Source organism: Sceloporus undulatus, chromosome 9 (assembly GCF_019175285.1).
Source record: "Sceloporus undulatus isolate JIND9_A2432 ecotype Alabama chromosome 9, SceUnd_v1.1, whole genome shotgun sequence".
NCBI classification, from domain to species: domain Eukaryota; kingdom Metazoa; phylum Chordata; class Lepidosauria; order Squamata; family Phrynosomatidae; genus Sceloporus; species Sceloporus undulatus.
Window position 1 is genome coordinate 14384113 of NC_056530.1, and position 12353 is coordinate 14396465.

The 12353-nt window shown below is 45.3% G+C and overlaps 1 protein-coding gene across 12 annotated transcripts in view; it reads left to right on the forward strand.

The window, feature by feature from the left end:
- The window catches only part of MACF1 (microtubule actin crosslinking factor 1), a 255271-nt gene that overhangs the window by 98885 nt on the left and 144033 nt on the right, over positions 1-12353 (forward strand). For all 12 annotated transcript variants that reach the window (XM_042440379.1, XM_042440382.1, XM_042440387.1 and 9 more), the window contains 2 exons: positions 11292-11458; positions 12240-12352. In XM_042440379.1, coding sequence (XP_042296313.1) covers positions 11292-11458; positions 12240-12352 — 280 coding nt within the window. The remainder of the gene's footprint in view (positions 1-11291; positions 11459-12239; position 12353) is intronic.

Consider the following 12353-nt stretch of genomic DNA (forward strand, 5'->3'; position numbering starts at 1 on the left):
TAGAAAGCCATTCTGGATTTTAGTCTGAATTTTCCAACCCAGGTTGCTCAATACTGTATTATCCTCCCGCTTTCTGCAGCACCATGGATAGCTTCTGATGTTCAGAAGAAGAAGAACAGCACAGGAGTCAACTCAAACTTTGAAGGAGCTGTCCAGTGTCCTGAATGCTCAAAACCTACCAGGATATCATTCAGTGCCCTGGATAACTCCTTTAAATTTCAAATTAAAACCCAGAGCAGATTCACCATCGCCAATGATATTGGAGTCACCAGTTGCCATTAAACACATCTAGTTTAACGGGTGAAGGAGATGCAATCCTTATACTGGTACTCCGACTTCTGTGGTTCCTTTGCATTTGCTGAGGCTGGATCTTAGGCACTCAAAACAACTATGCATGGAAGGAGCGTTGCACTATCCATGTTCACACAATGGCCCTGATTGTACACAAATAAATGCATGCACACACCCTTTTGGGACTTGTTTCCAACTTTAAACAAAACCTGTGACCATCAATGCAGGCAGAGACCGAGGGCCACCCCAATTTGTCATTGGACAGTCTCAGAGGTGCAGGGAAAGCTCATGCTTTCTGTTTGCATCATGAGCTGTGGTTGCTTTTTTGTGTTGGTGCACACATGCCACTCCAGTTTCACTGTCCTGCTTGGCTTGGGTCACCATCCTGAAAAATGTGTGCTTCCATGCATGCACTCTAGCTCTTTGGTGTTCATTTGAGCTGTCAAAACCCTTTATTCTGTGCATTAGCTGGTGATGTTTAAATGGAGTGCATTGCAGGGCAGGGGAGAAATTGGAACTGGGCCCTGGAGAGGAGGGCTACTGGGATTGGAGTGGGGGCAGGATGGCCTTAAAGTGATGCCAAGACCTGGCATGGAATGCCCAACCAATTCGGCACATGCTTTTGTTGCAATGATGTCATTGGTATCTGCATATTTTCCACCTCCCCAAAGGATATAAATCTTTCCTTGGATGCCTTTCTAGAATGCAAGTGGTAAAAGCCTTCTTGTAAGTTTACTGCATTTTCTCAGCAAGTAGAATTCACCCAGATGCTCAAGAATTGCTTCTCCAAAAATCTGGAATTCCACATAAGAGAGACTCAATCTGTATTTTAAATAGCAGCCCCATAAAGGAAGTGAAGGGGAAGAATTACTGGAATACTCCCAGAACCTGTTTGCAAAGTTGTATCAGGATGGATTTCAGATGTCAAACTGTAGCTGGAAAGAGAAGGATTGTAGAAGGTGTTGAAGAATTTTTAAAAGCCCATGTTGCAGAGTGGTCCAGACTGACTTGAGCAAACTTGACTTATGGGTTCCCTGCTAACATGCCCACAAAGGCAGATGCCCGCAGATGCCCTTGAGCAAGTGAGTCAAGCTGTGTTCCACCAAGAGAAGCATAGAACAGCCTTTGGGTCCAAGTCTGAGCCTTGCCACTTAGGTCCTGACCCTGTAAGAAGCTCACAGACACCCTCATAATTTTCTTTCTGTATACGTCTGGTCTCTCATTGTGTGCTGAAAGGAGTTTAAGGTCATGGGGGCTTCTGAGGCAGTTGGGTTTGTTTATATAGTCTGGGGAAATTTACCCGTTCAGTAGACTAGATTAATTGGACTGCCAGTCAAAATCCTTTGGGCCTCACGGGTTGTTGGGTTCGTCTTTCCAACGTTTTGACAGCTAGCAAAGCCCCGCTGTTGATGGTGGCTGCATGCGAATTGTAGGGCTAGACCAGCAAGGCTGAACCGAAACATCAGTCGCAAAATCCCAAACAGGGGGGACTGGGTCTCCAAACTAGGATTGCATGGGGATTCAGTGGTGCTGCTCAAAAATACCTTCCTCTCCATAGGAGACAAGGGAGCAGTTGTTTATACTACAGTCAGTCCTCCATGTTTGTGACTTTGACTTTTGCAGATTTGATTATTGACGGATTTGATTTATCTGTTCTCTGTAGGAATCTCTGGGTCCTCAAGCGTGACTCTGTGGTCAGTGTCCACCAGAAGTTGTTCTGGAGGACCCAGGGATTCCTAGAGAGAACACTTCTCTAGGTGTTTGTGGGTCCTCCAGCACAATTCTGTGGTCAGTGTCTGGCAGATGTTGACCACAGAGTTGCACTGGAGGATCTAGAGATTCCTAGAGAAGTGTCCTCTCAGGTAAAAAAACTCAGGTCAAGGAATCTCAGGGTGCGAGTGCTGCCTTGAAAAATGTGTGTGTGTGTTCTTTTCTGAAAGACATGTGCAGCTTTGAAAGGTATACTCTCAGAGACTGTGGTTAGGGCTTAATGTATTGTGCTTAATGACATAAGCCGGGATTGGTGCCTTGTCCATGTGATTTGGCCTTGCATCTTAAGTCCTGGGATGGTAGGAACCTATCAACTGTGCCCCACTGCCATGGGTCCATGCCATGCCCAGGTATGGAAACCCTCTCCTCTCGATCATGTCCCTCAATTGCTCCATGTAGTAAAGATTAGAGGAGGCTCCTTTGACCATGGCCTCTGTTTGTCTTGCCTTTGGATCATATGCTGCTGAATGTCTCTAAAGAGATTCAACCCACGTCCATCAAAACAATAGACCAACCTGTCTATACCTGTGGGTTTTCCTGTTGTGTTCTTGGAGGCTTCTGAGAGGTTTTTGGATGAGGAGAGGCTTCTCTTTTGGTCAACAGTTCAGGGGTGCCCATGTGGATTTGTTATTCCTTCTTGGCTTTAAATATACAACGACAGCAGGAACCTTCTTTGGTTTGGATCGGGCAGTCCCATTTCTCAGCCGTCCTGCTGAAACTGTTCCTGGTTGCATGGCAAAATGGAGAACATGGTAGTTTGCAGATGTGTTTGCATTTTCCCTACTTAGAATGCTTCAAAAGTGGGAGAGGAAATTGGAAGCAGCACTAAGCTGGATTCTATAGCTTAAAGAGATTATGCCAAAGGTTTATTTGTATATGTTGGTGCGTGTGCGTGTGTGTAAATGTTGAGTAAAGCTGCAAGGGAGCCCTAGTTGTGACTGCACAGAATCTTGGTCACGTTCTGAACAATTTCCAAGTTTTGAGCCATCGGGGCACAGTGGTTTGAGTCTTCGACTACAGTTCTGGAGACTAGGGTTTGATTCCTTGCTTAGCCATGGAAACCCATTGGGTGGCTTTGGGCAAGTCACACTCTCTCAGCCTCAGGGGAAGGCAATAGCAAATCTTTGCCAAGAAACACTCCATGATAGGTGCGCCTTAGGGTTGCCATAGGTTGGAAACAACTTGAAAGCACACAACGACAAATTGCCCTCATGTGTCTGCAGCCATGAGTTTGGTTTGTTTTGAAGGTGGAAACTTTTGCCTACCTCCAATGAGTTCATCCCAGTTCCCTTTCTGAAATGCCTCTATAGTATGAACAAGCCCCACATATTAACCAGTTGCCATTGTTTAATAAAGCGTGTTGAGATTCAGGAAAATATAGCTTGACTGACTCTGCCTAGAAGGCAACCAGGATTCAGATTTAGGACTGTGCAGACTGGCCAAGGTGGGATTTTTTTTTATATAAACGAGAAAGAACATTGTTTCGTAATGTCTTTATTTTTTGGGGGGGGGGGGGAGGAAAGAACCCCTTGCACCATTTTGAAAGCATTTTTATAAACAGACGTACCTTGCATTAAACCATCCCTTTGTGCTCGCCATTGGAAAACCCTGGTCTCTTGCAGAGAGAAGGTCCTTTTGTGGAGAGGAAAGTGTGGCCTCTTCTTGAGAGGGAATTGGATTTAATTTAACCCTTCCTTGCAGCTGCTGTTCTCCACTTTTTGATGTCTGGGGAGAGCAGCCTTTGAAAAAAAGGAAGGGGAAAGGACTGGAATTATTAGGGCCAGAAAGAATGGGCTGTGCCATGTCGAGGGGGGCGTTCGCTTGAAAACACTGGAGATGGGAGCTTTGCTGTTTTCAGGGTGGAAGAAGCAGGTTTTCTCACTCGGTGCCTGATGGTATTTCCCCCTTGGATTGTAATTATAACCGATACTACTATGATCATCACCACCACCATCACATTTGCAAGCCACCTAATGTGCCCTATTTCATTCTCAGGGCTTTTGCATCCAGTATCCTTCTCTTTCCCATAAAATGCAAGCCATCTCCTCCATCCTACCTTATTTTTCCAAGGACAGACGCTTTTGGAGAGGTGTGTGGTGTGTATGTTTGTGTGCATATGTGGATGTACCCCACCCTTCAGTAAAAGCAGCATCACTCTGGAAGATGTCTTTGAAGCTGGTTAGAGAGAGAGAGAGAGAGAGAGAGAGAGAGAGCGAGTGCACAGCCATTAAATTATCATGATGCTCTGATCTGAATTGGCAGGGAAAAGCCGGGAGGCTGGGGGGAAGCGGAGGAGACGGAGAATAGCAAGTGAGGTGACCAGATGCCTCCTGTAGAAATGATGCTTCTTGTCTGGCGAGGAGACGCTCTGCTTCCAGACTCTGGGGGCAGACCCCAAGCTGGCCAGCCACAAAACCCCTTCCCCATCTTTTTATGGTCGGCCCTCCGTATCCACAGATTCTATCCCCTCAACCATCCATGGCTTGAAAATATTCATAAAATTTTAAATTCCAAAAAGCAAACCTGGACTTTGCCATTTTATATAAGGGACACCATTTTATTTAACAGGACTTGAGCATCCTTGGATTTTGGTATCCACAAGGGGTCCTGAAACCAAACCCTCTGTATCCACAGATTCTGTATCCACAGAGTCAACCATCCATGGCTTGAAAGCATATATAGATAGATAGATATAAATTCCACTTGTTGTTTACTATCTTACAGTTGACTTTGTCTCAGGGCAACCCTGTGGATGAGACACCTCTAAGACCCCATGTCCTCCTTTGCTCTGCTGAAGTCCTGCAAATTCATACCCGTGACCTCCTTAATAGAGTCCATCCATCTAGCATGTGGTCTTCCTCTCTTTCTGCTTCCTTCTACCTTTCCTAGCACTATTGTCTTTTCCAATGAGTCTTTCCTTCTCATGATGTGTCCAAAATACGACAGCCTCGGTTTTGTCATCTTACCTTCCAGTGAAAGGCAACCCATTAATTTGTCTTTTTGGCTGTGCATAGTATCCTCAGCACTCTCCTCCAGCAATTGATTTTCTTGCCTTTCCCCCCACTATCCAGCTCTCCCATCCATAACTGGTGATGGGGAATACAATCGCTTGGACAGTCCTCACTTGAGTGTTCAGATTTATATCTTTACACTTTTAAGATCTTGTCCAGTGCATTCATTGCAATGGTTGCAGGCAGCCTTTGCGATGCTCCCTTGTTACCAATAGCCCTGGCTGTAGGACCAAGAGGAGAGGAGAGAACTGAGGACATTGCAAGGATAATGAAGAGCTAGGGGAAAAGACAGAGAGAGAACAAACCCTGAGGATGCCCTCGATTTCAGAATCAGGGCTATGCAATCTGCAAGGGTTTGGAAAGTCTGTAGAAACCTGTTCTTCTTTTCTTTTGGGGGGGAGTGTGGGGTGGAACATGGGTTGAATATTTGAAGAAAGAGCTTTGGTTCTTCTGAAGGAGTAAAAGCCCATCTGTGTGGCAGCAACTGACAAAGGCGGCTTTTTCTATGTGATATTAAGTCGGACTCTGAGGGGGGAAGGAGGTGATGCACAGAATACAAATGGAGAGGTTGCCGATCTCTCTTTTCTCTCCTTGCGCAGAGAGGCCTCGGTGCATTTGCAAATGCCTTCCCTCTCCTCCGGCTATTTCCCTCCCTTCTAAGCCAGGCTCTCCAACTGCAGCCTAAATTGGGAGAGGAGCCAACAAAAAACCTTGCCTTCCCAGCAAAAATCACGAAGAGCTTTCAAATGTTTTCTGGGATGGTTTGTGCCAGAATCTTAACAGTAGGAGTGACAAACCTGACTCAAACCCAGGCAGGTGTGTGACCCGTTAACATTATCACTGCTAACAGGTCGGTTTGGAGGCTGGCAGGTTCTTAATACTAGAAGAGAATTGTAGGTTCGGAGAGGAATGGGTTCATGTTCCAAAGCTTAGACCCCAACTTTAGCTCTCTGTCCTTTGCAAAATGACTTATTTATAGCAATAGCTTTTATATTTCCATACTGCTTAATAGTGAACTCAGCACTCTCTAAGCTATTTACCATCTGTAAACCAATTGCCCCCAATAAGTTGGGTACTCATTTTACCGACCTATGAAAGGATGGCAGGCTGAGTCAACCTTGGAGCCTTGCCTAGGATCGAACTCACAACGTTGTGGCTGAAGGACCAGCATTTAATCACTACACCATCAGGACTCCTATTATACAGTATATAGAATCTGACCTTTGAATCCATGGGGGTCTATTTTGGAACCCCCCATAGATACAAAAAAATGGGACCTCAAGTCCCATTGTCCTTAATGATGGTGCATCATGTGCACAGCTGCACACGCACCACATTTGGGACAATGGACTTGCGTTAGTTCAAATAGCCCTCTCTACCATCTGAACTAAGACCAGGAACAGCAAAATGCAGGCTTACGACTAACATCTCCCATGTCTTTCTCCTGTTTGCCTGATGAAGAAGAAACCAGTGTGACTTCGAAAAAGCTTGCAACATGTGATTGTGCATTTTGGTTGGCCCCATAATGGTATCATTGTTTGGATGTTATTGGATAGGCTTTATAGGGTTTCCCCCCCTAAATGCTAGGGAGATCATCAGGTTTACCTTTCTCCCAGCATCCTTAACCATTCCTCAAACAGCCAGCCTGGATTCTTGCCTCTTTTCCCACATCCTCCCTTCCCCTCTTTTCTTTCTATCTCTTGAACCTAAGAGCATCAAAAAAGAGCTGCTCCTCCGCCTTCGCCAACATACGTCTTTTGCCTGCAAGGTGTGTGCAATCTCTCCAAGAGGCAGAGCATTTGCCAAACGCATCGCCCTCTCCCTCTTTTGTTGGAAACTGGGTCAGTGTGCCATTGTCGCAGTTCCCCTGTGTGCCCTTCCAGCCGCCTGCAGAGGTGGGCATGGAGACTGGCTCTTGCAAAGGAAAAAGAGAGGATGGCATTGGGAGCTGGTGGTCCACGTGGACCTTGGAGGCCTCAAAGGGCAAGGTCAGCCCTGGTTAGTTCTTGGATAGGAGAATATCAAGGAGAACCAGGTATTGTAGTAGTAGTAGTAGTAATAATAATAATAATAATAATAATAATAATAATAATAATAATAATGTTTTATCTGTATTTTCCTGCTTCTCCCAATGGATCGAAGCGGGATTACAACCAGAAAATCTCCATACAATGGCAATCATATCTAAAATACATAGACTAAAAACATCAAATTGTATAAAGTTGCATCACATCAAATGCTTTATTTGAGAGGAAGGCACTGGCAAAATCACCTCTGAGGAGTCCTTGCTTGAGAAAACCCTGTGAAATTTATGCATTTACCATAAATGAAATCTATGGGGTGGCCATAACTCAAGAGAAAACACATTGCCTAAATACCCTAAAGGCACCAGATTCTGTGTGATCTTGAAAGTTAAGCATGACCAGCCCTGGTTAGTACTTGGATGGGAGACCGCCAGTGAATCCCTGATACTGATGGCTCTACAGTTAGCTTTCCATATCCAGTGCAGAGTTGCAGCTTCCATACACACTTTACACTTACTTCTTGGTTTAGGGATGACCATTGGCTGCTCTTCTGAAGCAGTCTCTGGTCCTCCAAAACCATTATTGTTCCACTGGCTGTGCAGGCTAGGGGCTGATGGGACCTGCAGTCCAGCAACATCTGGAGGGGCAGAGCTTCTCCACTTTCACTTTAGGTATTCAGATGCAAGACCCAACCATGTCGAAAGGAAAGCAAACCATTAAAAAAAACCCAACAGTTGTTTATCTACATGGCACAAATATAATAGATGGACGCCGCTTTAACTGCAGGGGTTCCTTCTTGTGGAATCTTGGGATTTGTAGTTTGGAGTGTTGCCCTTTTCTGAACTACAGCATAAGGACTCTCAGATTTCCATAGAAGGAAGCAACAGCAGTTAAAAGTGGGTTCAAGCTGCTATAATTGTGTAGTGCGGATGTACTCCAGGAAAGTGTATATTGTGATTAGCTCTGCTGGTTTCACAGGGTTCTGCTGGCTTTTAAATGCTGATTATTATTATTAGCGCTCCATTTTGGTTTTATGGCTTTTTATTGTTGCTTCAACAAGTTCCTTTTCATGCAAGGTGCTTTGGAAAATTAATGTGAAACTCAGGAAGGGTGTGTGTGTATTTCTGTACAACTGAACTAAACATTTGGGGTGCAAAGAGGCATAGAATCATCACTCTTTATTTGGTGTCAACATTAAACTTGAGATATCCCCAGGGGATCACTGTTCTCCAGTGCTGGGTGTCATATTAAAAACACGTCTTCAGTAGATCTATTTCCACATTGACTTGTAGAATTTAGACACATTGCTGTGTTAAGTCTGGAATATCAGTATGGAAAGAGATCTTGCAGCACCCTTGAGATTAACTGTGCAAAAGAAGCTGTAGTGCAAACTTTTGCACCCTCGGTTTACTGCCTCAGATTCATGGAGTGAACCCATATATAAAGCATGTGTGGGCAACTCTGGTCCTTCGGAGATGTTTTGGTGCACAATTTCCATAGGCACCTCGCCAGTTCAGACAGTGTTGGATAGTTTATGGTAGATATAATCCAACATCATGCAGAGAGGGCAAGAGTTGCCCCCCTCTAGTGAAGAGAAGACAGGGGCTGCACAGGCAGGATCAAAATAATGTAAATAAATAAATAAATAAATTCAGAGCATCCCACCCTACACTACAAATCCCAGAATTCCATAGGAGGGAGCCAAGACGGTTAAAATAGTGCCAAATTGTGATGAACTCTGCAGCATGGATACCCCTAGAATGCTGAATGGCATGGGAATGTGCAGTATTTTGCTTGCTGCTTGAGTGAATCTGGGGGTGGGAGCAAAAATGGATGGGATATTAAGCTGTCAGCATCCATCCTGGATGCAGGGAGGGGTGACCCTACTAGCAGTCACTCATGCACAGCTGGACAGATGTTGTCTGAATCTCAGCCTTGATCTCTCTGTCTCCATCACCTAACCAGACAGTGGCCCTGAGGAATCTTTTGCTAGATACTTTTCACAGCCATGATATCACTCCTGTCCTGCTCCTGCTGTTTCTGTTTGTTGCAAGTGTTTTATGAAACATACTGGTTTTGCAAAGTATTTTAAAGTAGGAGTGAATGTAACAGGAACAGGGGGACAGTTTTCTGCCCATGGCATATTCCCAGGGGGACTGCATAGACTGTCCCCAAACAGCAAAAACACGCATGGATGGAAGGGGAAAGGGTTGTATTTTTTAATGTTAAACAGGGCAGGGAGGTTGCAGTCTATCCTAAAAAGTCAGTTGCTACTCCTGGATGCTTTGGGGAAATGCAGTTCCCACTTTTTAACCAGAAAAGGGATGGTCTAGGGAGTTGAGCGCCACCAAAGAATCCTTTGGCAGCTTCGATTTGTTCATCTCTGCCTTAAAGACACAAAGGTCTGTTGTTGTTTGCTGCAACAGTGGGGAATGCCTCCTCCAACCCCGGAGTGTTTTATGAAGTTGCCACCGCCTTTTTGTTTTAAACAAGGTATATTTAATTAAAACATCTGTCAGTAAGCGCCCTACCTTACAAATGCATCCATCACTTGTGCCCACTTTGCTGCCCGTGCAAGACTCCACAAGCTCAGCTTTGGAGATAAAAAAGCAGAGTCATTAGCACATCATAAAAATGGCAAGCGTTTAAAACAAGAGATAGCAGGGAAGAAGTTGAGCCTACTAGCAGAGGCAGAGCCAGCCAAAAATCTTGGCTGCTTCAGACGAAGCCCTTTGGGCAGAGAGAGTTATGCACCAGGGAGTGGTGCGTGCCGATTCTGCAGCAGGCGCTGCGCATGTGCCATGCCAAGGCACACATGCCCGGCTGCTCCATCCTTAACCTGTGCAGAAATAAGGATTAAGGCACTGTTGTCAGGTGAATCCAGCCTGATCTAGAGACAGCCCCACACAACCCCATAAAGCCATAGGTGGGTGTGCCCTAGTGATGCCATGCATGAAACATCAAGCACAGCGGCTGAGAGCCTGGCATTCAAATAAAAACAACACCACAGAGGCTAAAAGGCAAGGCAAAGGAGAGAGATTAAAAAAGAGAGATCTCTGGAGCATCTACAGTAGCTTCGCCAAAGCAGACTCCAGCAATAGGCATTGATGGCACAAAGTTCATTCCTTTTGGGAGCAGAGCTCTCGCCCTGGGATTCTTCCCTTCTCCCTGTAACCAGGAGAAAGGAGCATGAACCATGAAGTTGGGGAACCCTAGAAGAAGAGGGGGATCCTGTTGGGCATTTTGTACTGTCTTATTTAATAATCTTTTCAGTCCAATCTTTGTCTGGATTGCTCTGTCTTTTACGACCTCTGATTCTAGTACCATAGCCTAGTGAGGCTCATTTGCAGGGCCAGATTCTCAATAGTGTAACTGGCTTGGCTTTTGCAGGCCGCTAGCTGCAGTGGCATCTCTAGGGGTGTGTGGGGAGTGCGGACCGCACTGCGTGACACCGTCATAGGAAGTGACATCGAGGTGTCCCAGGACTCCTTCTCTGGAAATAAAGGGGGACTCTTCTTGGCATGCCCTCTTCTTTGGGGGTAGGATGTGGGTCAAGGCACAGACCTTTCTCTCTGCTCCATTCTCCCCCATCTGATCCGTTTGGGGCAGGATTTAGGATATGAGGAGAAGTTCTCCCAATCTGTTTGGCTCCTTTCCGCCATTATCTTTTGGACAGGAGGACTGTTTGCTGTGACTTCATCTTTCCTTGAAGGTGGAGATATTTTGCAATTAGAAAACTGTTATTGCTCAGAGGGAGCATCTGTATAAGGCTCTATAAGCGTCTAGCAGTAGGAAAAGAAATCTATTGTGGTTCCTGGTTCTGGTCTTGGTTTGATTTTTGCAGCATCAGCGGAGGGTTTCCATGTCAGTGGGGCAGAAGGGTGAGTCCACTCCAGGCTTTAATCTAGGTTTTAGAGGCACTGTTCAGTCTGCCAAATCTATTTATGGGTTCAGCACCTTGCATAGCTCCTTTAAAGTTAGGTCTGAGGCCCAGAACAGACCACTAGTGACATGGATCTTTGACTGTACCAAGTTTATTTTAAGTGCCTAACCCAAGGGAACTGCTGTGCCTTGACAAATGGCTGGGCTGCCTCTAGCACTTGAGGGTTTATCCTTGTCCCAAAGAGCTATTCATGCGCTTCCATTGGATGCATTTCTCTTCCAAATGCTTCATGGCTGTGTTTTTTATTTCTAGATCTCCGATATCTACATCAGCGGAGAGTCTGGGGACATGTCCGCCAAAGAGAAGCTCCTGCTATGGACACAGAAAGTGACAGCGGGTTACGTGGGAGTGAAGTGCACCAACTTCTCATCCTGTTGGAGTGATGGAAAGATGTTCAATGCTATTATCCACAGATACAGGTGTGTGGTGTGTGTGCGCTCCTCCCTGCTGTCCCTAATAACCTAATAAATAATAACACTTAATAATATATCCTTTGAAATGTTGTAAAGCTTTGAGTTGAAATGTGATATTTTTGTCTGTATCAAAAACTTGACACTGTGCAGCTTGAATCCTAAACCTTGGGACTTTGCATTTTAATTTTTTGGAATTTGATTCTGAGGATGCTTAAAGAAACAAAAAACGATGGGCCTCGGTCCAACATCCCTGAAGCGTAGTGTAAATACTCTCACACAGATATATGCCATCGCAGCACCACGCAAGAAGAATAGCAACATTTCCCAGTATGTGTCAGTGACTGAGTGCCATTGCACAATGCACAATGCACAACTACAATGCAAAGTATAGGATGCACAATTCAATGCATAACCACAGTGAAAAGTATAGGAATCACGATCACAATGCACAACGCCCAACTTGCAAAGAGATGGGACAGGTGAACATGCTGTTGGTGCATTTCCTCTTCCACTACTACTAGCAGAATGCATCTATTGTGCAATGGTATGTTTTTGGCCCTGCAGACTTATGTCCCTAAGTCAATTCCAGCTATTTCATTTCACAAGACTGGAGCACATTGAACATGCTCATAGATGCTCTTCCTTATCCTTCAGTTCCCTGTTTCTGAGGCTGAATGTTTTGATGCTGGCGGTGGGGGGTCGCCTTTGTTGTGCTTCTTTTTTCTACAATATAATTTTTTTCCAGCAGTAAATGCAGAACTGTCTTCTTCTTCTCTGTCTCCCACAGGCCAGATCTGGTGGATATGGAGAGAGTTCAGATTCAGAGCAGCCGGGACAATCTGGAACAGGCCTTCGAAATTGCTGAGCGCCTCGGGGTCACCAGGTTGCTGGATGCAGAAGG